Source organism: Bombina bombina, chromosome 1, assembly GCF_027579735.1.
Source record: "Bombina bombina isolate aBomBom1 chromosome 1, aBomBom1.pri, whole genome shotgun sequence".
In the NCBI taxonomy this organism is placed as follows: domain Eukaryota; kingdom Metazoa; phylum Chordata; class Amphibia; order Anura; family Bombinatoridae; genus Bombina; species Bombina bombina.
This window is the reverse complement of record NC_069499.1, coordinates 244,179,167-244,202,803: the sequence shown is the minus strand read 5'-3', so window position 1 is coordinate 244,202,803 and position 23,637 is coordinate 244,179,167. Positions and strand designations below refer to the sequence as shown.

General features: G+C 41.8%; 1 protein-coding gene across 3 annotated transcripts in view; it reads right to left on the bottom strand.

Annotated features, from left to right (window-relative positions):
- Window positions 1–23,637, bottom strand: part of CCDC9B (coiled-coil domain containing 9B) — a 673,451-nt gene that overhangs the window by 311,969 nt on the left and 337,845 nt on the right. For all 3 annotated transcript variants that reach the window (XM_053697898.1, XM_053697899.1, XM_053697900.1), the window contains exon 5: window positions 17,541–17,615. In XM_053697898.1, coding sequence (XP_053553873.1) covers window positions 17,541–17,615 — 75 coding nt within the window. The remainder of the gene's footprint in view (window positions 1–17,540; window positions 17,616–23,637) is intronic.

The following is a 23,637-nucleotide window of genomic DNA, read 5'->3' as shown; positions in this document are numbered from 1 at the left end:
AGCAAATGGGTCAACAGAAGCCTCATTCTTGAAAGCCTAAAAGGTGGCAACTTGTAGAATGAGCAGTAATCCGTTTAGGTGGAGACTGACCTGCCTCCAAGTAAGCCTTATGAATCAAAAGTTTCAACCAAGAGGCCAAAGAAATAACAGAAACTTTCTGTCCTTTCCTAGTGAAAAAAAAAGATGTTTTTAAATCCTGTACTTTCCTAGAACCAGAAGTTTGTCTCTCCTTCTTAGGATTAGGATACAAACAAGGAACAACAATTTCCCAACTAATGTTGTCTGAGGACACAACTTTAGGCAAGACATGTATTCCTTAAGACTGCCTTATCCTGATGAAAAATAAGATAAGGGGGATCACAAAAGAGAGCAGATAATTCAGAGACTTTTCTAGCAGAAGATATAGCCAAAAGAAACAAAACCTTCCAAGAAAGAAGCTTAAAGGGACCCAAATTTATTCTTTTGTGATTCAGATAGAGCATGAAATTTTAAGCAACTTTCTAATTTACTCTTATCAAATGTTCTTCATTCTCTTGGTATCTTTATATGAAAAGCAAGAATGTAAGTTTAGATGCCGGCCCATTTTTGGTGAACAACCTGGCTCCTTAGCTTAGATGCCTTCTTTTTCAAATAAAGATAGCAAGAGAATGAAGAAAATTTGATAAAAACATAATTTATGTAAGAACTTACCTGATAAATTCATTTCTTTCATATTAGCAAGAGTCCATGAGCTAGTGACGTATGGGATATACATTCCTACCAGGAGGGGCAAAGTTTCCCAAACCTTAAAATGCCTACAAATACACCCCTCACCACACCCACAATTCAGTTTAACGAATAGCCAAGAAGTGGGGTGATAAAAAAGTGCGAAAGCATATAAAATAAGGAATTGGAATAATTGTGCTTTATACAAAATCATAACCACCACAAAAAAAGGGCGGGCCTCATGGACTCTTGCTAATATGAAAGAAATGAATTTATCAGGTAAGTTCTTACATAAATTATGTTTTCTTTCATGTAATTAGCAAGAGTCCATGAGCTAGTGACGTATGGGATAATGATTACCCAAGATGTGGATCTTTTCCACACAAGAGTCACTAGAGAGGGAGGGATAAAATAAAGACAGCCAATTCCTGCTGAAAATAATCCACACCCAAAATAAAGTTTAATGAAAAACATAAGCAGAAGATTCAAACTGAAACCGCTGCCTGAAGTACTTTTCTACCAAAAACTGCTTCAGAAGAAGAAAATACATCAAAATGGTAGAATTTAGTAAAAGTATGCAAAGAGGACCAAGTTGCTGCTTTGCAAATCTGATCAACCGAAGCTTCATTCCTAAACGCCCAGGAAGTAGAAACTGACCTAGTAGAATGAGCTGTAATTCTCTGAGGCGGAGTTTTACCCGACTCAACATAGGCAAGATGAATTAAAGATTTTAACCAAGATGCCAAAGAAATGGCAGAAGCTTTCTGGCCTTTTCTAGAACCGGAAAAGATAACAAATAGACTAGAAGTCTTTCGGAAAGATTTAGTAGCTTCAACATAATATTTCAAAGCTCTAACAACATCCAAAGAATGCAACGATTTCTCCTTAGAATTCTTAGGATTAGGACATAATGAAGGAACCACAATTTCTCTACTAATGTTGTTGGAATTCACAACTTTAGGTAAAAATTCAAAAGAAGTTCGCAACACTACCTTATCCTGATGAAAAATCAGAAAAGGAGACTCACAAGAAAGAGCAGATAATTCAGAAACTCTTCTGGCAGAAGAGATGGCCAAAAGGAACAAAACTTTCCAAGAAAGTAATTTAATGTCCAATGAATGCATAGGTTCAAACGGAGGAGCTTGAAGAGCCCCCAGAACCAAATTCAAACTCCAAGGAGGAGAAATTGACTTAATGACAGGTTTTATACGAACCAAAGCTTGTACAAAACAATGAATATCAGGAAGAATAGCAATCTTTCTATGAAAAAGAACAGAAAGAGCAGAGATTTGTCCTTTCAAGGAACTTGCGGACAAACCTTTATCTAAACCATCCTGAAGAAACTGTAAACTTCTCGGTATTCTAAAAGAATGCCAAGAAAAATTATGAGAAATACACCAAGAAATATAAGTCTTCCAGACTCTATAATATATCTCTCTAGATACAGATTTACGAGCCTGTAACTTAGTATTAATCACAGAGTCAGAGAAACCTCTTTGACGAAGAATCAAGCGTTCAATCTCCATACCTTTAAATTTAAGGATTTCAGATCCTGATGGAAAAAAGGACCTTGTGACAGAAGGTCTGGTCTTAACGGAAGAGTCCACGGTTGGCAAGAGGCCATCCGGACAAGATCCGCATACCAAAACCTGTGAGGCCATGCCGGAGCTACCAGCAGAACAAACGAGCATTCCTTCAGAATCTTGGAGATTACACTTGGAAGAAGAACTAGAGGCGGAAAGATATAGGCAGGATGATACTTCCAAGGAAGTGATAATGCATCCACTGCCTCCGCCTGAGGATCCCGGGATCTGGACAGATACCTGGGAAGTTTCTTGTTTAGATGGGACGCCATCAAATCTATTTCTGGAAGTTCCCACATTTGAACAATCTGAAGAAATACCTCTGGGTGAAGAGACCATTCGCCCGGATGCAACGTTTGGCGACTGAGATAATCCGCTTCCCAATTGTCTATACCTGGGATATGAACCGCAGAGATTAGACAGGAGCTGGATTCCGCCCAAACCAAAATTGGAGATACTTCTTTCATAGCCAGAGGACTGTGAGTCCCTCCTTGATGATTGATGTATGCCACAGTTGTGACATTGTCTGTCTGAAAACAAATGAACGATTCTCTCTTCAGAAGAGGCCAAAACTGAAGAGCTCTGAAAATTGCACGGAGTTCCAAAATATTGATCGGTAATCTCACCTCCTGAGATTCCCAAACTCCTTGTGCCGTCAGAGATCCCCACACAGCTCCCCAACCTGTGAGACTTGCATCTGTTGAAATTACAGTCCAGGTCGGAAGCACAAAAGAAGCCCCCTGAATTAAACGATAGTGATCTGTCCACCACGTTAGAGAGTGTCGAACAATCGGTTTTAAAGATATTAATTGAGATATCTTTGTGTAATCCTTGCACCATTGATTCAGCATACAAAGCTGAAGAGGTCGCATGTGAAAACGAGCAAAGGGGATCGCGTCCGATGCAGCAGTCATAAGACCTAGAATTTCCATGCATAAGGCTACCGAAGGGAATGATTGTGACTGAAGGTTTCGACAAGCTGCAATCAGTTTTAGACGTCTCTTGTCTGTTAAAGACAGAGTCATGGACACTGAATCTATCTGGAAACCCAGAAAGGTTACCCTTGTCTGAGGAATCAATGAACTTTTTGGTAAATTGATCCTCCAACCATGATCTTGAAGAAACAACACAAGTCGATTCGTATGAAATTCTGCTAAATGTAAAGACTGAGCAAGTACCAAGATATCGTCCAAATAAGGAAATACCACAATACCCTGTTCTCTGATTACAGACAGAAGGGCACCGAGAACCTTTGTAAAAATTCTTGGAGCTGTAGCTAGGCCAAACGGCAGAGCCACAAACTGGTAATGCTTGTCCAGAAAAGAGAATCTCAGGAACCGATAATGATCTGGATGAATCGGAATATGCAGATATGCATCCTGTAAATCTATTGTGGACATATAATTCCCTTGCTGAACAAAAGGCAAGATAGTCCTTACAGTTACCATCTTGAACGTTGGTATCCTTACATAACGATTCAATATTTTTAGATCCAGAACTGGTCTGAAGGAATTCTCCTTCTTTGGTACAATGAAGAGATTTGAATAAAACCCCATCCCCTGTTCCTGAACTGGAACTGGCATAATTACTCCAGTCAACTCTAGATCTGAAACACAATTCAGAAATGCTTGAGCTTTTACTGGATTTACTGGGACACGGGAAAGAAAAAATCTCTTTGCAGGAGGTCTCATCTTGAAACCAATTCTGTACCCTTCTGAAACAATGTTCTGAATCCAAAGATTGTGAACAGAATTGATCCAAATTTCTTTGAAAAAACGTAACCTGCCCCCTAACAGCTGAGCTGGAATGAGGGCCGCACCTTCATGTGGACTTAGAAGCAGGCTTTGCCTTTCTGGCTGGCTTGGATTTATTCCAGATTGGAGATGGTTTCCAAACTGAAACTGCTCCTGAGGATGAAGGATCAGACTTTTGTTCTTTGTTGAAACGAAAGGAACGAAAACGATTATTAGCCCTGTTTTTACCTTTAGATTTTTTATCCTGTGGTAAAAAAGTTCCTTTCCCACCAGTAACAGTTGAAATAATAGAATCCAACTGAGAACCAAATAATTTGTTACCCTGGAAAGAAATGGAAAGTAGAGTTGATTTAGAAGCCATATCAGCATTCCAAGTCTTAAGCCATAAAGCTCTTCTAGCTAAAATAGCTAGAGACATAAACCTGACATCAACTCTGATAATATCAAAGATGGCATCACAGATAAAATTATTAGCATGCTGAAGAAGAATAATAATATCATGAGAATCATGATGTGTTACTTGTTGCGCTAAAGTTTCCAACCAAAAAGTTGAAGCTGCAGCAACATCAGCCAAAGATATAGCAGGTCTAAGAAGATTACCTGAACACAGATAAGCTTTTCATAGAAAGGATTCAATTTTCCTATCTAAAGGATCCTTAAACGAAGTACCATCTGACGTAGGAATAGTAGTACGTTTAGCAAGGGTAGAAATAGCCCCATCAACTTTAGGGATTTTGTCCCAAAATTTGAATCTGTCAGACGGCACAGGATATAATTGCTTAAAACGTTTAGAAGGAGTAAATGAATTACCCAATTTATCCCATTCTTTGGAAATTACTGCAGAAATAGCATTAGGAACAGGAAAAACTTCTGGAATAACCACAGGAGATTTAAATACCTTATCCAAACGTTTAGAATTAGTATCAAGAGGACCAGAATCCTCTATTTCTAAAGCAATTAGAACTTCTTTAAGTAAAGAACGAATAAATTCCATTTTAAATAAATATGAGGATTTATCAGCATCAACCTCTGAGACAGAATCCTCTGAACCAGAAGAGTCATCAGAATCAGAATGATGATGTTCATTTAAAAATTCATCTGTAGGGAGAGAAGTTTTAAAAGATTTTTTACGTTTACTAGAAGGAGAAATAACAGACATAGCCTTCTTTATGGATTCAGAAACAAAATCTCTTATGTTATCAAGAACATTCTGCACCTTAGATGTTGAAGGAACTGCAACAGGCAATGGTACTTTACTAAAGGAAATATTATCTGCATTAACAAGTTTGTCATGACAATCAATACAAACAACAGCTGGAGGAATAGCTACCAAAAGTTTACAGCAGATACACTTAGCTTTGGTAGATCCAGCACTAGACAGCGATTTTCCTGTAGTATCTTCTGACTCGGATGCAATGTGAGACATCTTGCAATATGTAAGAGAAAAAACAACATATAAAGCAAAATTGATCAAATTCCTTAAATGACAGTTTCAGGAATGGGAAAAAATGCCAAAGAACAAGCTTCTAGCAACCAGAAGCAATAAAAAATGAGACTTAAATAATGTGGAGACAAAAGCGACGCCCATATTTTTTAGCGCCAAATAAGACGCCCACATTATTTGGCGCCTAAATGCTTTTGGCGCCAAAAATGACGCCACATCCGGAACGCCGACATTTTTGGCGCAAAATAACGTAAAAAAATGACGCAACTTCCGGCGACACGTATGACGCCGGAAACGGAAAAGAATTTTTGCGCCAAAAAAGTCCGCGCCAAGAATGACGCAATAAAATGAAGCATTTTCAGCCCCCGCGAGCCTAACAGCCCACAGGGAAAAAGAGTCAAATTTTTGAAGGTAAGAAAAAATGATTAAATCAAATGCATTATCCCAAATATGAAACTGACTGTCTGAAAAATAAGGAAAGTTGAACATTCTGAGTCAAGGCAAATAAATGTTTGAATACATATATTTAGAACTTTATAAACAAAGTGCCCAACCATAGCTTAGAGTGTCACAGAAAATAAGATAGATTTACTTACCCCAGGACACTCATCTACATGTTTGTAGAAAGCCAAACCAGTACTGAAACGAGAATCAGCAGAGGTAATGGTATATATAAGAGTATATCGTCGATCTGAAAAGGGAGGTAAGAGATGAATCTCTACGACCGATAACCGAGAACCTATGAAATAGACCCCGTAGAAGGAGATCACTGCATTCAAATAGGCAATACTCTCCTCACATCCCTCTGACATTCACTGCACGCTGAGAGGAAAACCGGGCTCCAACTTGCTGCGGAGCGCATATCAACGTAGAATCTTAGCAGAAACTTACTTCACCACCTCCATCGGAGGCAAAGTTTGTAAAACTGAATTGTGGGTGTGGTGAGGGGTGTATTTGTAGGCATTTTGAGGTTTGGGAAACTTTGCCCCTCCTGGTAGGAATGTATATCCCATACGTCACTAGCTCATGGACTCTTGCTAATTACATGAAAGAAAGGAGAAAATTAGAAAGTTGCTTAAAATTGCATGTTCTATCTGAATCATGAAATAACCTTTAACACCAAATTAACATTCCAGGGAGGAGAAATTGGCTTGATCACAGGCTTAAACCTTGCCCAAGCCTGAACATAAACATGAATGTCAGGAAGCAATCTTCCTATAAAATAAAACTGAAAGAGCAGGAAACTGCCCTTTCAAAGAACCGTCAGATAGGATATTATCCAAACCATTCTGTTAGACCTGAACAATTCTATGAAATTCAAAAAGAATGCCAGGAAAAGCCATGATCTATACACCAATAAATAAATGCCTTCCAGACCTTATGATAAATCTTCCTGTCACAGGTTTACGAGCCTGGATTAAAGTTTCAATCACAGAGTCTGAGAAACCAACAGACACTTATCTACTAGTAAAGTAGAAAGCCAAACCAGTACTGAAACATATCAGCAGGTGTTATGGAATAGGAGTATATTGTAGATCCATAAGAGGAAGCAAAATACAAGTCCCTGCGACCACTATGGAAGGTTTGTGACAATGTTTCCCATGAGGTAAAAAAGAGAGCCACTAACCATACCCATATACATTCCTCTGCCAAACACTGTACTCTGAAGGGAAAATGGTCCTCAAAATAGACTGAAAGCCCAAGAATCATATGCACATCTTCATTCTTCACCTTCCTCCAGCAGAGGCAAACACAAGACTGAGGCACCTGTGAGGCAGGAGGGGTTTTATAGACCGCTTAAGGTTTCGGAATCTTTGCTTCCTCCTAGTGGTAGGGAAGAGTAATTCCTAGGAATAATAGATCATGGACTCTCGCCACTTGTATGGAAGAAAAGGCTCCTCTTGATCTGAAACCTATTCTGTATTCCTGGGAAATAAATGTTCAGAAGCAATGGTTCTTGAACAGAATGAAACCAAGTCCCCTGAAATAGATGTAATTTTCCCCCTAACAGAAGATCTGGATTGTGGGCCACACCATAATGTAGACTTGGTAGTAGAAACAGGCTTCTTGGACTGTTTAGACCTGTTACAATTTGGGTTTGGATCCAGGAAAAAATGGAAATACCCTGCTTTTGGGAAGAAGCAGCAGAAGAGGACTTTTGGTTTGGATTGACGAAAGGAATGAAAACGGTTAGAAGCTCTAGACTTACCCTTACACTTCTTATCCTGATGGAGAAAAGCTCCTTCTCCCCCAGTCACCATACAAATAATATTTTCCAGACCAGACCCAGACAACAACTTCCCCTTAAAAGGAAGAAACAGAAGTCTGGATTAAGAAACCATGTCAGCAGACTATGATTTCAACCACAAGGCCCTCCTAGTCAAAACTGCTAGAGCCACATTCTTAGCATTGATCTTAATTTGGATCACAAATTCAAGCATTAGTGGTTTTCAAAAGTTTTAATTGATTAGAAAACTCTTCACCAGCAGATTCCTCAGATAGCTGCTCTGATAAATCCTCACACCAAAGGGTAGAAGCTGGCCTAAAAAGAAAGCCTGCTTGCTGAAAAGCCTTTCTATGAAAATACTCCAAATTTCTATCCAGTCCTTTTAAAGAGGTTAACATCTTCAAGAGGAATAGTAGTGCGTTTAGTTAACGTAGAAATAGCCCCATCCACTTTAGGAATAATTTCCCAAAGCTCTAAATTAAAAGCAGCCAAAGGAAACACCATCAGGCAGGTCTGGAAGAGTCCTGTTTCTGAGAAGAGGAGGACCATCCTTGGTTTCTTGATGATTGAAAGAAATTAAAATGATTTGAAGCTCTATTCTTCCCCTTAGCCTTCTTCTCTTGAAGAAGAAAGGCTCCTCAACCAGAAACAATGGAAATCATAGCATCTAGGAGGCCCCCCAAAAAACCTTTCCTTTAAAAGGGAAGAGTTACAAGCCTAGATTTTAAATCATGTCAGCAGACCAAGATTTGAGCCACAAGGCTCTCCTTGTCAAAACTGACAACACCATGTTCTTGCCATTTAATTTAATAGCATTTTCATCAGCAGAATTATCTGTCATGTTCAGATAATTTGTCACACCAAAGAGTACAGGCTGCTGATACACAAGCAATACTAATAGCTGATTTAAATAAACAGCTTGAATGCCTTTCTGTGAAAAAACTCTAATTAGCTGTCCATAGGAACCTTAAAAGATTTAAAGACGTACTGTCCTCTAAAGGGATATTAGTTCTCTTAGCAAGAGTAGAAATGGCACCATCTACCTTTGGAATGGTTTCCCTAAACTCCACACCAGCTGTAGGTAAAGGAAAACATAAATTATGCTTACCTAATAATTTTCTTTTCTTCCGATGGAAAGAGTCCACAGCTGCATTCATTACTTTTGGGAAATTAGAATCTGGCCACCAGGAGGAGGCAAAGACACCCCAGCCAAAGGATTAAATACTCCTCCCACTTCCCTCATCCCCCAGTCATTCTACAGAGGAACAAGGAACAGTAGAAGAAACATCTGGGTGAAAAGGTGCCAGAAGAATAAAAAACAAAGACGCCCCACATAAAAAAGACGGGTTAGGAGCTGTGGACTCTTTCCATTGGAAGAAAAGAAAATTATCAGGTAAGCATAATTTATGTTTTTCTTCATAAATGGAAAGAGTCCACAGCTGCATTCATTACTTTTGGGAAAACAATACCCAAGCTATAGAGGACACTGAATGCCAAAACGGGAGGGTACAATAGGCGTCCCATTCTGAGGGCACCAGGCCTGAAACCTCTACCCAACAAAAAAAAAACCTGATTCGTCCGAAGCCGAGAAAACAAAAGTGAAAAGGCCCCAAGGACACTGACCAGAAGATAGCCCAGAAGCCTGGCTAGAGACCGCAACATCAGACACAACTGAGCAAACAGTCCTCCGGGAGACACCACACACAGTCCCCCACCACACACTCTTTACTATCGAAGGGAACCCTCGCTGAAACTCCCAAAAGAATAAGGCAAGGAAGAATCGAATAGAAACCGAAAGGTTACCACAAACTCCATAAAAGGAAAAACCTCCATCAAAAAAAGCTTGCAAGACCTAAATGGGTCCTGACAACAAAGGGAGGCTACACCCAATCCAAATAGAAACCACAAGGTTCAGAACCGGTAGCAAAACAGAGAAAAAAGTTCTCCCAACCTCCTGCAAGGATTGGAACATCTAGCTAGCACTCGATTAAGGCGCAAACAGCCGTAGCTGGTTTCAAAGAGCAACCCTTCACTTGCCAGGCAGCAAGTCAACCAGCGCCTAGGAGCAACTGAAAACGGAGAACAGCATTCAAACTCAGAACCCTGAGGGATTCAGGCAAAATTACATGTAGCAGACCCAGACGAAGGTAAACACCGAAGAAATACTTGCTAAAAGCGGCTACCAAAATGTATAGTGCTAAACCTCCACTACAGAAGGCACACTCTAGGCAACCGAAACTGCAAGACCTACACATAGGTCACAAAATAAAAGGAGAGCCCAGAACCTCCGAGGACCAATGTGCTCCCAAGATCCGAGAGAACAACGGATCTCAGGACCTACCTCCAGCCGGGCCAGCCCAAGCATCAGCAGGTTTGAAACCAGGGGCCAGAAACACCCCAGGCTCAAACAACGAGCGGAAATAATGGCACAGCCATTACAATAGTGCTTGGGTTACGGGTGCCAACCTGAAATACCACATGGAGACCGTCGACAAGGCCGTAGACCTAGAGAACTAGCTAAAGGCCCAACATAGACTCAAGGCGGAGCCAGCAACTCTCCAAATGGACAGAACAACCCAGAGAGCGTACCTCTCTCCGCAATAGGTTAACCCGTCTGTCCTAACCTCCTGAAGCCAGGAGAAGCCCTAAGAAAAGGGACCACACTTTAGAAAGAAGGATATAAGCCCCCCCAGACAAAAGGGGCCGGCAAACGGGCCGGAAGGACAGAGCACCTGCCCCCAGGACACAGCCATAGGCTGAACCTAGAGAACAATTCTCCAACGCCCTGACCCGGAAGGAACCCCCTGAATAATTGAACTGGCTAGCACACAGATCAAGGTGCCATAGCTGCAGTGGTTCCACAGCTAACCCTTTTGCTTGTAGAGCAGCAAAGCCATCACCCACTTTTAGCAAGCCAACCAAGGGAAACCGACCAAGGCGAAAGGCAAGCCCCGGGGGCATCGGCACCCAGAAAAACCTGGTCAACTGAACCAGTTCAACTAGCCCAACCAAAGGACACCGCCCAAGTTTCCTGGAACTGGGGAACCCCGGACCAGCTCTAGATCCTAACAGTCCATTACAACCCCCAACGGGATCTACAAAGGAAACGCTGAGAAAAACCTCAGCCACCAGAAGAACCAGAGCGAGGAGAGGTCAGAGCCCCCAAATAAACAAGAAATGGAAATAAACAGAAAATGAAATCCCCCATCTGATATAAAACCAGACCTCCGGGAGATACCATACAATGTCGAAAGTAAAATGGACAACGAGAAAAACTCACAAGTCCCGACCAGAGACAAGACCACCCCTTGCCAGAGTCCAACGCTCCAAGGAGCTAAGGAAGCAAAGATCGAAACAAGGTCACTAGAGCCCTAGGCGCAATAGCCACACTACGACCATGAACAAGGGGATACCTCAAGGACAAAGTCATTCGAACAAAGGCTAGTCTCCACTTCACCTCCAAAAAAATTCCAGAGCCTCAAAAGGCCAAACTGCTCAAAAGAGTGGTAAGGAGGTGCTAAGCCCCCAATCCTCCTAAGAGAGGAAGGAAACTCTAGGCCCCAAGGAAATTGGAGCCAAGAGAGTGACGCAGTGGAATTCCACTAACCCGGTCACCAGATTGAATGCTGAATAATGACTGACACAATCCTCCCAGCCAGTTTAGCTGAACTTGTAAAGAAAAACAAGAAAACACACAAATAAAATGTGAGCACTCAACGCCCCACCGGACCAGCCAGGCAGAACAGGCGCCATGTGTCTGAATAAGCCACAGGACAGAAGATCTGAATCCCAGCAGGACCAGCCGCAGCTGGGGTCATAACTGTCAAGTTGGCTAAATCCTCCATCAAAGGGGAAGGTAAAACAGACAAACCTAGGACTAATGTGTCCCTTAAACTTCCGAAGAAGCAACCAGAGAATCGATCCCAGAAGTTACTGAAGGAAACACCTAATCAAAATTAAAAGACATCCTAACCGGATAAAAGTAATATGAGGCAAGCAGTAGGTTAACGCCCGGGAATAAAGCAGGCATACCCGCAGGACCAGCCAAATGGAACACGATCTTCCAACAAAAACTGGGAAAGATCTCAATAATCAGACAATTTGGAAATTATGTCATCCCATCATGTCAAATGAGGTGAGCCATTCAAAGTAGAAGACTGCGGATTCCTGTATCCGCTAAGGATAGGATCCTCTAATAACTCAAAAACGTGTCTGCGTAAAACGCAAAGACGCGCTATTCTGTAACGAAAGGCACAACACTCAGGGACAGATACACCCGCAGGGAACTGTATAGGCCCACCCAAGGCCGGTAGACCCGGGACGATAGGGCACGAGCACAAACGCAAATAAACGTCTGGACTTTGCAGACGTATAATCGCCAAAAATATGTGAAAGCGAAAATGAGCTGCAACCTCCGTGGGGAACAAGCTGCCATGTAAGGAGGGATAAACATAATCTGGGTTACCCACATGTGAAGTAGTAGGGAGCGGTAGGGAACTCGCCCCTTGGAGGACAGAAACCCCAGAGGCGGATGGCTCAGCAGACACCTGAGTCCCCGAGCCCGAGGAACAGGGAGCTCTAATACGGCATATCAAACATAACTGATTGACCCGTTTCAACGGGGCCAATTCGCATTCTTCACAAGTCGAAGAATCTGAAATTTGAACGGTCTCAGCATCAGAATCCTCCATAACTAGATAGAGAATTTAATATATGGACTAAGAAAATAAAAAGAAAAAAACAAAAAACTTAAACGGCACCTGACACCCACAATGGCTGGGGCACTCACCACCTCCTAGAACCAGACACAAGCAGACTCTAATTTTTCAGTCGCCACACAGTCAGGAATGCGGAAATGGAAGATCAGAACGTAAACACGTCCAGTCACAAGGTGAACCGTACAGTCCATAAAAAGCGCACCCAACCATAAGGTCGCTTCACTTCCAAAGCCCTTTATGATCTAAGCCAAGAGCCCAGTTAATACTACACATAAGCAGATTGAATCACATAACAAACATGATTAAAAACCCCCCTGTTCAATAATCCCCCTCGGGAGATATAAACCCTCGATTCCAAGATACCAAAGGAGCCTCACTGAGGCCCTATAAATATACTTAATAAGTCCAGCAAGAGAGTTCCTTACGGGAAAACACAAGTTACAGTACATTCTAATGAAGTAAAATGAACCGATCTTACCGGAATCTACGTTGTGGAACAGGAACACGGCCCTTCAAGTGTGAGGAATAGTAGAAGCGCCTCCCCCATGGACCTGAGAGAAGAAAGCAGGCAGCGAAGCGAAGTTCGACAATGCCGATTGCTTGTGGAGCTGTTAATATGAGTCGGGATGGTTTCACAGAAAGACTCTCCCTGCATCTACGGACTATAACTTTCATCCAGGCCCTCACTGAGAGACTGATAGGATTACTTAAAACTCCCGTCCCATGTTGAAGAGTACTACCCTCCATAAGAGACAAAACAAACTTCTCTGCCAACCTCCTGGGACGAAAGGCAAAGAATGACTGGGGTATGAGGGAAGTGGGAGGAGTATTTAAGCTGTTGGCTGGGGTGTCTTTGCCTCCTCCTGGTGGCCAGGTTCTTATTTCCCAAAAGTAATGAATGCAGCTGTGGACTCTTTCCATTTAAGAAGAAAATATATTTTTGAAGGCAGAAGTTGAATTGAAAGGAAGACCAGGTCTGGACCATTCGTTGCTAACGATTTCAAATATAACCTCAGGAATGGGAAAGACCTCAGGGCGTCTAACAGATGCTATGAAAATAAGATCCATTTTCTTAAAATATTTTGCTTCAATAGGCTTAGGTTCCTGTACCCCTAAGGTACTTAACACCTCCTTTAGGGTTAAGAACTTAGGACTCTCTTAAAGGAGGAAGACTCAATAACGTGATCTCAAGCTGGCCCCTGAGCCTCAGAAAGTATTTCTCACTCGGATGATAAAAAAAAAAAAAAGAGCCTGCAAGTAATTGTCTAGAATTTCTGATCTTGAGAGATTCAAGTACAAGGCAAAACAGAATAACGTTGCTCATCAGAGACTTTTTTACGCTTAAATTGAGGGGGCATGGCCGCCAACATTTCAGACACAGTTTAGCGCACAAAATCTTTAAATCGAGGAGCAAAATCTGAAGAACTCCCCCGTATAGAAAAAAGAGAGGACAGATTCCCATAGAGGCAAGGGCAGCATTAGACTGGTTAGAATGCATTTGAACAAGTGTTCAGAGAATCTACTCTCTACAGAATCTACATTGTGCTCCATTATAGCAAACAAAGAAGTAACAGACAGTATGTGTCTTAACAGGCTCTGAGAATGTGAGTAAAAGTATAAGAAATGTAGGCACTTAGGGCTAGATTACAAGTGGAGCACTAATTTATTGCATGCCCACAAACGATAAATGATCAGTCATTGCAAGTGGCGGGTTATTGCAACCGCGAGCTCGCTGTAGCAATTAGCGCTTATAAAATTAACCAGAGATCAGCTCTCTGGTTAATTTTATAAAATGTGCCCCAAATTCCCTCAAAATACAGTGGTGTGTATTTTATGAAAAAAAATGTAGCAGTTTTTGGGGGCTAAAGTGGATGGATGTGGGATATCTGAAGAAGAAAAAAAAACACGGCACTGAAAAGTGCCTTTACATTGCGGTCTATGGGAGCTGTGTGTTCCCAGTAAATATATATGTATATGCTTATATACATATATATTATGTGTTAATATGTGCATATTCACATATTAACACATAAATATATATGTACATAAGCATATAATTACAATTTGCTACCATCGCTGCGTGACTTACCCCCTTTGCTGCGCTTTGGTTCTGTGCCGTGTATAACAACATCAGAATGAGGCTCCCACTGGAGCCTATGAAAGTGCGCTCTTCGCATTGCTGTCAACTTGTAATACCAGCGCACATTGACTTCTCTGAAACTACCTCTTTTAATGTGTTCTATAAACAGCCGAGTGCTTTTGGTAATAACCTGTGCAGAAAGCAGGAAGCCGGTATACGCAGAGAAGACATGTTAATAAGCACTAAAGGGTTGAGTATAATATATGCACAAAACGTTAACAAAAAAGCTTACACTGAAGTTTACACATTAAATAAGAGTGTCTACAGCCAAACAGAGATCTCCACTGCCCCCTTCATACATACCAACACACAGGTTAAGTCAAGTGTGGAAATGTCTGCTATATGTAAGTCCCCAGGCTATTCTGTAACAATTGCAAATGTACCTGCTAATAGCCTGTGGGCTATAAGAATGACGAAATGTATACTGCAAGCACTCCCTACACTGTACTCACCAATTGCTGTCTTTATTTATTTCAGTAGATAGCCCATCCAGTGCTGAGCATATTAAAGCAGACGATTTAATGGAGTATATTGATGACCCAACAGGTAGAGGCTAGGTACCTGTCCGTGCAACACTTTTGGCAGGCCTGCGACTAACTCCTTAATCGGAAGTAATTGTGTCACTGCCCCATACTCCTATCTCCCCTCTGACTCAGCAGTAGTTCTCTGAGGGGGAAATTGGGTCTCAAATCAGTCTGAGAACCCCTCTCAATAAAATTTAGAAGTACCTCAATTCTTCACCCACCTCCTGGGAGGCATAGTTTTAGACTGGCACACCAGAGAGGGGTAGAGACGAAGTGCTCTTAAAAGTTTTAGGTAATCTTTGCCTCCTCCTAGTGGCTAGGAAGTTAGTCCTATGTTTAATGGATCATGGACTCTCACCACCATATGAAAGTAGATAGTTAATTCAGTGCTGTACATGTGACAGCAGAGGATATGTATATATGGAGCATAATATTGAAACAGGAAGAGGCTAGGAACCGTGCCCTGCGACACCTGTTGCAGGCCTGCGATTAACTCCCAACTGGGTGTTCTTGTGCCACTACCCATACTCAATAACATCCCTCTGCCCAGACTGTAGCTCTCTTAGTGGAATATCTGTATGAGAAGCCTTCTTACAAACACCTGAAGCTCCATCCTTGTTCACCTTTATTCTGCGAAGGCAAAGACAAGACTATTTTCCAGGAGGGAGGGGTTTGAAGGGCTGTTGTAGTTTTGGGGCCTTGCCCTAGTGGCCAGGAGTATAATTCCCAGGAGTAATGGATCATGGACTTTCACCACCTTTATGAAAGAAAAGACTATCGGCACTGTCCTTTTTCTTAGTATATGATCTACTATTTTGCATTTTCTTATCTGCTAATTTCTGCTGAGGCCAGTTAAAGAAAGATATTTAATTTTTAGGGTTAAATTACAGGAAACAGGGGGCAAAATTAACTATTTCAAAAAGATTTTAAAATGCATAAAAACATGCTATATCACACACAAATTAGATAATGTTATTGCATTAGATGTTTTGTTGTTGGTCTTTAAAAAGTGTCCCAATATTTAACAATTTAATCATATTTGAAACAGTCAAAATGCAGAAGAAAAACCTCTTACTACAAAGGAATTCAGCACAAGAGTATAATGGATTAAAGAAGTATTATGGATTAAAAAAGTATTATGGATAAAAGGAAAAAGAAAATAAATGTATTATACCTTGCAAGTTTGACATGTTGATATTTAGTAAGCTGTGTTACTCCTGTAAGCCAACATTTGTTATTTATCAACACATTACTAAACTCCTCTCTCTAAGGTTTAATACTTGTAGCATGCATGCAAAATATTTAAATCATCCTTCTGCAAAATATGATTTTTTTGTAATATTTATCTAATATTTTTCAGGTTAGATGTTTTACATATTACTACATACATTTCATAGCTGTGTAAAGAGAGAAATGCATTTTATTCTCTCTCTTCTTTTTTTTTTTAGTTTTCAAAAGCTTTATTATCAAATCGTATTCACAGTTAAACAACACAAAATAAAGAAAGAATATATAGGTACATTTCGTTCAAATTATCTAACATTTACCATTTCGTTAGTGTACCATTTCTTAGTTAAATTAGGTGACGCAGTTGTGTTTTGGAATTAAAGCTTTGCCTGAACAGTATAACTTTAAACAAAAAAAAAAAAAGAAAAAGAAAAAAGAAAATATAAAAGAAAAAAAGAAGAGTCCCCTCTTAACAAGGATACTTCATCTGCCGCTCTCTCCAAGATAGCCGGTATAACTGCTCTCCTGCAAATATCTATATTAAGGATCTTTAAAATTTGAGACTCTCTCCCTCCATGCCACCAGATACTGGTGGTGGTGCATAACGGTACAAAAGGATTGTGCTATGTTGTGTTTCTTGTCCCAACTTTCATCTAGAGTGTTAGCTCTGTTATTTTTGTATTTGTTTAAATGTGTTATTCTCTTGTTTTTAACCCCTTAACAACATGTACTGAGACAAAAACGCATTTTATTTTCTAATTTTGAAACCTTTAACAACAACTTACATACCCGGTACGTTGGCTGTCTCTGCATTTAGTGGTTAAATATCACGGGTCTTGATGAAAGCAGTGAATCATGCAGAATTGTGAGGGCTGTGCACAGGATACGCCACTGTACTTAAGGAGTTAAATGAGTCCTTTTTATTGGATAACACAGGCATAGAATGCTATTTTTTGTTGTTTTGTTTAGGAAAAGTAAACTAATGCTTCCTGTGGAACCATACAACGTGTTTAAAACATTAGAAAACAATGCAGTTTCATTTAGTGGATTTTATCATAGTTAAAAAGGTCTTCAAAGTAAAGTTATTTTCTAAACAGGTTTTCATCTGCTGGAAAAAACAAGGTAAGCAGGGTCAAAGCAATTTCTTTACCATTATACTTGTTACTGTGAATGTTCAGTTACAAAGCTGCACATATACAGCTTATAACTAAAACTCACCTTGACAATTTGTTCTTTTTCAGAGATTTTCTTGGGCTCCATTCTGCTGTTCTCCTTCTTTCTCTTTTCTTTTTCCTGGAAAAACAAACAGAAAACATAATTTATGCTTACCAGATAAATTCCTTTCCTTCCTGGCAGGGAGAGTCCACAACTTCATTCCTTACTGTTAGGAAATACAACAACTGGTCACAAGGAGGAGGCAAAGACACCCCAGCCAAAGGCTTAAATATCCATCTCACTTCCCCTATCCACCAGTCATTCTGCCGAGGGAAAAGTTAAAGTAGGAGAAAACTTAAATTATGCTTACCAGATAATTTCCTTTTGTTCTGTATGGGAAGAGTCCACAGCTGCATTCCTTACTTGTGGGAAATACTGAACCTGGCCACCAGGAGGAGGCAAAGACACCCCAGCCAAAGGCTTAAATACCTTCCCCACTTCCTCATAACCCCAGTCATTCTGCCGAGGAAACAAGGAACAGTAGGAGAAATATCAGGGTGAATTAAATTTAGGGGACGCCCATCGGAGAACACGGGCGGGAGCTGTGGACTCTTCCCATACAGAAGGAAAGGAAATTATCTGGTAAGCATAATTTAAGTTTTCCTTCTTAATATGGGAAGAGTCCACAGCTTCATTCCTTACTTGTGAGTTACATATATCTGAGGGCACCACAGCCTGCAAAACCTCTCTCCCGAAGGCTGCTTCAGCAGAAGCAAAAACATCAAACTTGTAAAGTTTGGAAAAAGTATTTAAGGACCAGGTAGCCGCCTTACAAATCTGATCCATAGAGGCCTCATTTTTGAAGGCCCAAGAGGAAACCACTGCTCTTGTAGAATGAGCCGTAATCCTCAGAGGAGGCATATGTCCTGCTGTCTCTATGCTAAACGGATGACACTCCTCAGTCAAAAAGATAAGGAAGTCGAAGAGGCCCTCTGACACCCACGCTTCCCGGAAAAGAGAACAAACAGAGCAAGAAGTTTGTCTAAATTCCTTTGTGGCCTGAAGATAGAACTTCAAGGCACAAGCCACATCCAGAATTACGTTGTAAACGTTCCTTCGACGAAGAAGGATTAGGACATAAGAAATTGACACAATCTTAGGAAGAAAACCTAACTTGGTTCATAGAACAGCCTTATCAGCATGGAAAGCCTGATAAGGAGGGACGCATTGCAAGGCAGCAATCACAGCATTAGATCTAAACACAGGTCTGATCCTAGCAGAGCCTTAACAAATGACTGCACATCTGGAAGCATAGTGAACCTCTTGTGCAGTAACACAGACAGGGCCGAAATCTGGGGACTTGCAGAAAAGCCCTTCTCCAGTTCATCCTGGAGAACAGAATAAGTAGGTCCTCCACACCTTATGATAGATGCAACGAGCAACCAGCTCACGAGCTTGAAAGAGAGTAAAAATAACTCTCTCAGAAAACCCTCTCTTGGCTAGGACTAAGCGTTCAATCTCCACACAGTCAGCCTCAGAGAATCTAGACATTGATGAACAAAGAGACCTTGGTCAGCAGATCCCTGCAACAAGGTAACTTACACCGAGGAGATGAGGACATCCCCACTAGATCCGCGAACCATATCTTTCACGGCCAAGACAGAGCAATCAGTATCACTGACACCTGTTCTTGCTTGATTTGAGCCACTACACGAGAAAGTAGTGGTAAACGGCCGGAAAAAATAAATTAGATTGAACCTCCAAGGCACCGCTAATGCATCTGTTAGCTCCGTCTGAGGATCCCTGTACCTCTACCCAGCTACCTCTGGGTAGCTTGGTATTGAGACGTCATAAGATCTTCCTTTTGCAAACACTTCAAGATGGAGAGACCATTCCCCCAGATGAAAGGATTGTCTGCTGAGGAAATCGGATTCCCAGTTGTCCACACCCGGAATGTGGATCGCTGACAGAACAGATGTGGGTCTCCGACTACTCGAGAATCCGAGATATTTCTCTCATAGCTAGGGAGCTTCTCATTCCCCCCTGATGGTTGATGTAAGCCGAGGTTATATTGTCTGATTGGAATCTGATAAACTGGGACAAACCCAGCAGAGGCCAAGCCTTCAGAGTATTGTATTGCCCAAAGTTCCAAAATGAGATTGGGAGGGAGTCCATAGGCCCTGTGCCTTCCTGGCACCCCAAACAGCTCCCCATCCTGACAGACTCGCAACCGTAGTCACAAATCAACCAGGATGGTCTTAAGACGGACGTCCCTCGGGACAAGAGATCTGGACAAAACCACCAAGAGAGAGATTCTCTTGATCAGTTATCCAGAGATATCTGTTGAGACAGATCCGAATGATCGCCGTTCCACTGCTTCAGCATGCACAGTTGCAACAGTCTGAGGTGTAACTTGGCAAAGGGAATAATGTCTATGCTGGACACCATAAGACCAATCACCTCCATACACCGAGCCACAGATGGCCTTAAGAAAGACTGGAGGGCAAGACATGTTGAAGCTAGCTTGCAACCTCTCTGGCCTGTTAGAAATATTCTAGAAATATTCTTATGTCTATGTAGTCTATTATAGTATCCGTGAATTCTACCCTGGTACTTGATATAAGAGAACTCTCTCTAGAATTATCTTCCATCCATGGGATCGAAGAAAACAGAGGAGAGATTCCACTCTTCAAAAAATTTCTTGGAGCCGTAGCTAGACCCAACAAAAGTGCAATAAACTGGAAGTGCTGGTCCAGGAACGAAAACCTTAGGAACTGGAAGTGGTCCTTGAGGATTGGTACGTGAAGGGAGCATCCTTCAGATCTATCGTGGTCATGAACTGCCCTTCTTAAACGAGGGGAAGAATGGACCTTATTGTCTCCATCTTGAATGAGGGGACATATAAAAACTTGTTGAAGTACTTTAGGTCCAGAATCGGATGGAAAGTTCCCTCTATCTTTGGGACCATGAAAAGGTTTGAATAGTATCCCAAACCTCTCTCTGTGATAGGCACCGGGACAATAACTCCTAAGAGTACAGATCCTGTACGCACCCCAGAATGGCTTCCCTCTTTTCTGGTCAGGAAGACAGGTTTGAGAGGAGGAATCTGCCCCTAGGTGGCTGAGACTTGAAACCTATCTTGTAACCCTGAGCTATAAACTCCAGGACCAATGGATCCTGCACATCCCTGAACCAAATGACCGAAAAGAGCGACAGTTTGCCCCTACAGGATCCAGAAGAGGATCGGGGACTGACCATTCATGCCAACTTAGACTCGGCTGGCTTCTTGCTCTGCTTGGATTTATTCCAGGACTGAGCTGACTTCCAAGAGCTCTTGGTTTGCTCTGGCTTAGAGGAGGACTGCTGACAATGGGCTTTATCAGAACGAAAACTGGCCCTTAGACTAGTTCTTATTCTCTTACGGTAGGAGGGCACCCTTGCCCCCTGTGACCGTGGAGATAATTGAGTCCAGCCCTGGACCAAACAAAATCTTTCCCTTAAAGGGGGGGGGAAAGAAGTCTAGACTTAGAAGTCATATCCGCAGATCATGACGTCAGCCAGAGCCCGACAGGCCAGAGCAGAAAAGCTGAATCCTTAGCATTCAGGTTAATAATCTGCTTAATAGCATCACAGATAAAAGAAAAAGCAACCCTCAAGGCCGTAATTCTTTCCTGAATAACAACGAGGGGACATGTCCACCCCGATCAAATCATATAAGGAGTCGAAACCATAGGTAGTTTCTCCAGCAACCGCGGCAACAGCCGCCGCCAGTTAAACAAATATCCCGTATGTTGAAACATCTTTCTTAACAGAGTTTACATCTTTTATCCATGGGCTCTTTAAACGAAGAGCTATCCTCAAGTGGGATAGCAGTATGTTTAGCAAGGGTAAATATAGCACCATCCCTTATAAGGACGGAACCCCACAACTCCATTGAGAGTTGGGGAAAAGGAATCCAATCCAGTCACATTCATTCTTAACAATGTTCGCCATCTAACAGGAGCAGGGAAGGATAAGGTACCATCCTGTCCCCAAACCCTATCCAATTTAGGAATCAAAGGTTCATCAGGCAATTTGGCCTCTGGAACCTCTAAATTCGCCAAAACTTCCTTTAGAAGAAAGCGCAAATTCCTAAAACTAAAGTCTGGTTCCTCCGCAGCCGGAGGTTTAGAGGCAGCAGACTCCGATCCAGAATGTTCATACTCTGAAGTCTCAGAAAGAACTTCATCCTTGTATAACCTTATTAGTTAAATCCAATAAATTATCTGATGTACTCTGGGAAGGAGTGCAATATGTAACCTTTCGCTTGCGCTTGGCAGGGCGGGGTAAAGCATTAAAGGCAATAAAGTCTCTGCTACGAGAAAAAGCGTGCCAAACTTGTAAGCTACACAGCTCTCAAAGTGAAACCTGTATATTCCATAACAGCCTATCAGCCCATAACATCTCACACATAAAAGCAGCATAAAATCAAACATATAAGATTATTCTCCACTGTTCAATAATCACCCTCAAGAGATATTAACCCTTCATTCTATACAGATAAATGGAGTCACACTGTGTCTTCTTGAGTTATCATAAATGTATAAAACATGAAACGATCTTACCAGAATCTATGCCGTGGAACAGTAACACGGTCCTTCAAGTTTGACAGATAGTAGCATTGCTTCTGACATGGACTTGAGTGAAGAAAGCAGGCAGAGAAACTCGTCAACGCTGATTGCTTATGGAGCTGTTAATATGAATTGGGGTGGTTTCGCTGAAAGACTATCCCTGCATCTCCGGACTCTAACTTTCATCCATGCTCTCACTGAGAGGCTGACAGGACTACTTAAAACTCCAGCCCCATCTCGAAGAGTACTACCCGCCATAAGAGACTACTCTGAAATCTTCTGCCAACCTCCTGTTACGAAAGGCAAAGACTGGGGTTATGAGGAAGTGGGGGAGGTATTTAAGCCTTTGGCTGGGGTGTCTTTGCCTCCTCCTGGTGGTCAGGTTCAGTATTTCCAACAAGGAATTCAGCTGTGGACTCTTCCCATATTAAGAAGGAAACATCAGGGTATAAAAGGTGCCAGAATAAATATAAAAAGGGAGCCGCCAATCAAAAAAAAAATTATGGGCGGGGACGTGGACTCTCCCTGCCAGGAAGGAAAGGAATTTATCTGGTAAGCATAAATTATGTTTTCCTTCCATAAGGCAGGGAGATTCCACAACTTCATTCCTTACTGTTGGGAAAACTATACCAAAGCTCCAGAGGAAACTGAGATAGCGGGAGGGAACAGAAAAAAGAGGCGGACCCTATTCAGAGGGAACCACAGCCTGCAAAACTTTTCTCCCGAAAGCTACTTCAGCCGAAGCAAACACATCAAACTTGTAAAATTTAGAAAAAGTGTGTAAGGAGGACCAGGTAGTCGCCTTACAAATCTGATCCATTGAGGCTTCATTCTTAAAAGCCCAAGAGGAAGCCACTGCTCTAGTGGAATGAGCCGTTATCCTCTCAGGAGGCTGTTGTTCCGCTGTCTCATAAGCTAAGCAAATAACACTCCTCAACCAGAAAGATAGAGAAGTCGTAGTAGCCTTCTGCCCCTTACGCTTCCCTGTATAGGATGACAAAGAGGAAGATTGTCTGAATTCCCTAGTAGCCTAAAGATAGAACTTCAAGGCAAGAAACCACATCTAGATTATGAAGCAAACGTTCCTTCGCTGAAGGATTAGGACACAAAGAAGGAACAACAATTTCTTGATTAATGTTACGATTCGACACCACCTTAGGGAGGAACCCTAGCTTAGTGCGTAAAACTGCCTTATCCGCATGAAAAACCAGATAAGGGAGGGATCACATTGCAAAGCAGAAATCTCAGAAACTCTGTGCGCAGAGGCAATAAACATAAAAAGAATCTTCTAAAATAACTAATGTCAATAGTATGCATAGGCTCAAACGGAGCCTTCTGCAAAACACTAAGAACAAGATTGAGGCTCCAAGGCGGAGCCCCAGATCTAAACACGGGTCTGAACCTAGCCAGAGCCTTAACAAAGGACTGCACACCTGGAAGCAGAGCCAATCTTTTGTGCAGTAACCCAGACAGGGCCAATATCTGGCCCTTCAGGGAACTAGCAGATAGACCCTTCTCCATTCGATCCCTGAGGAAAGCTAAAATTCTGG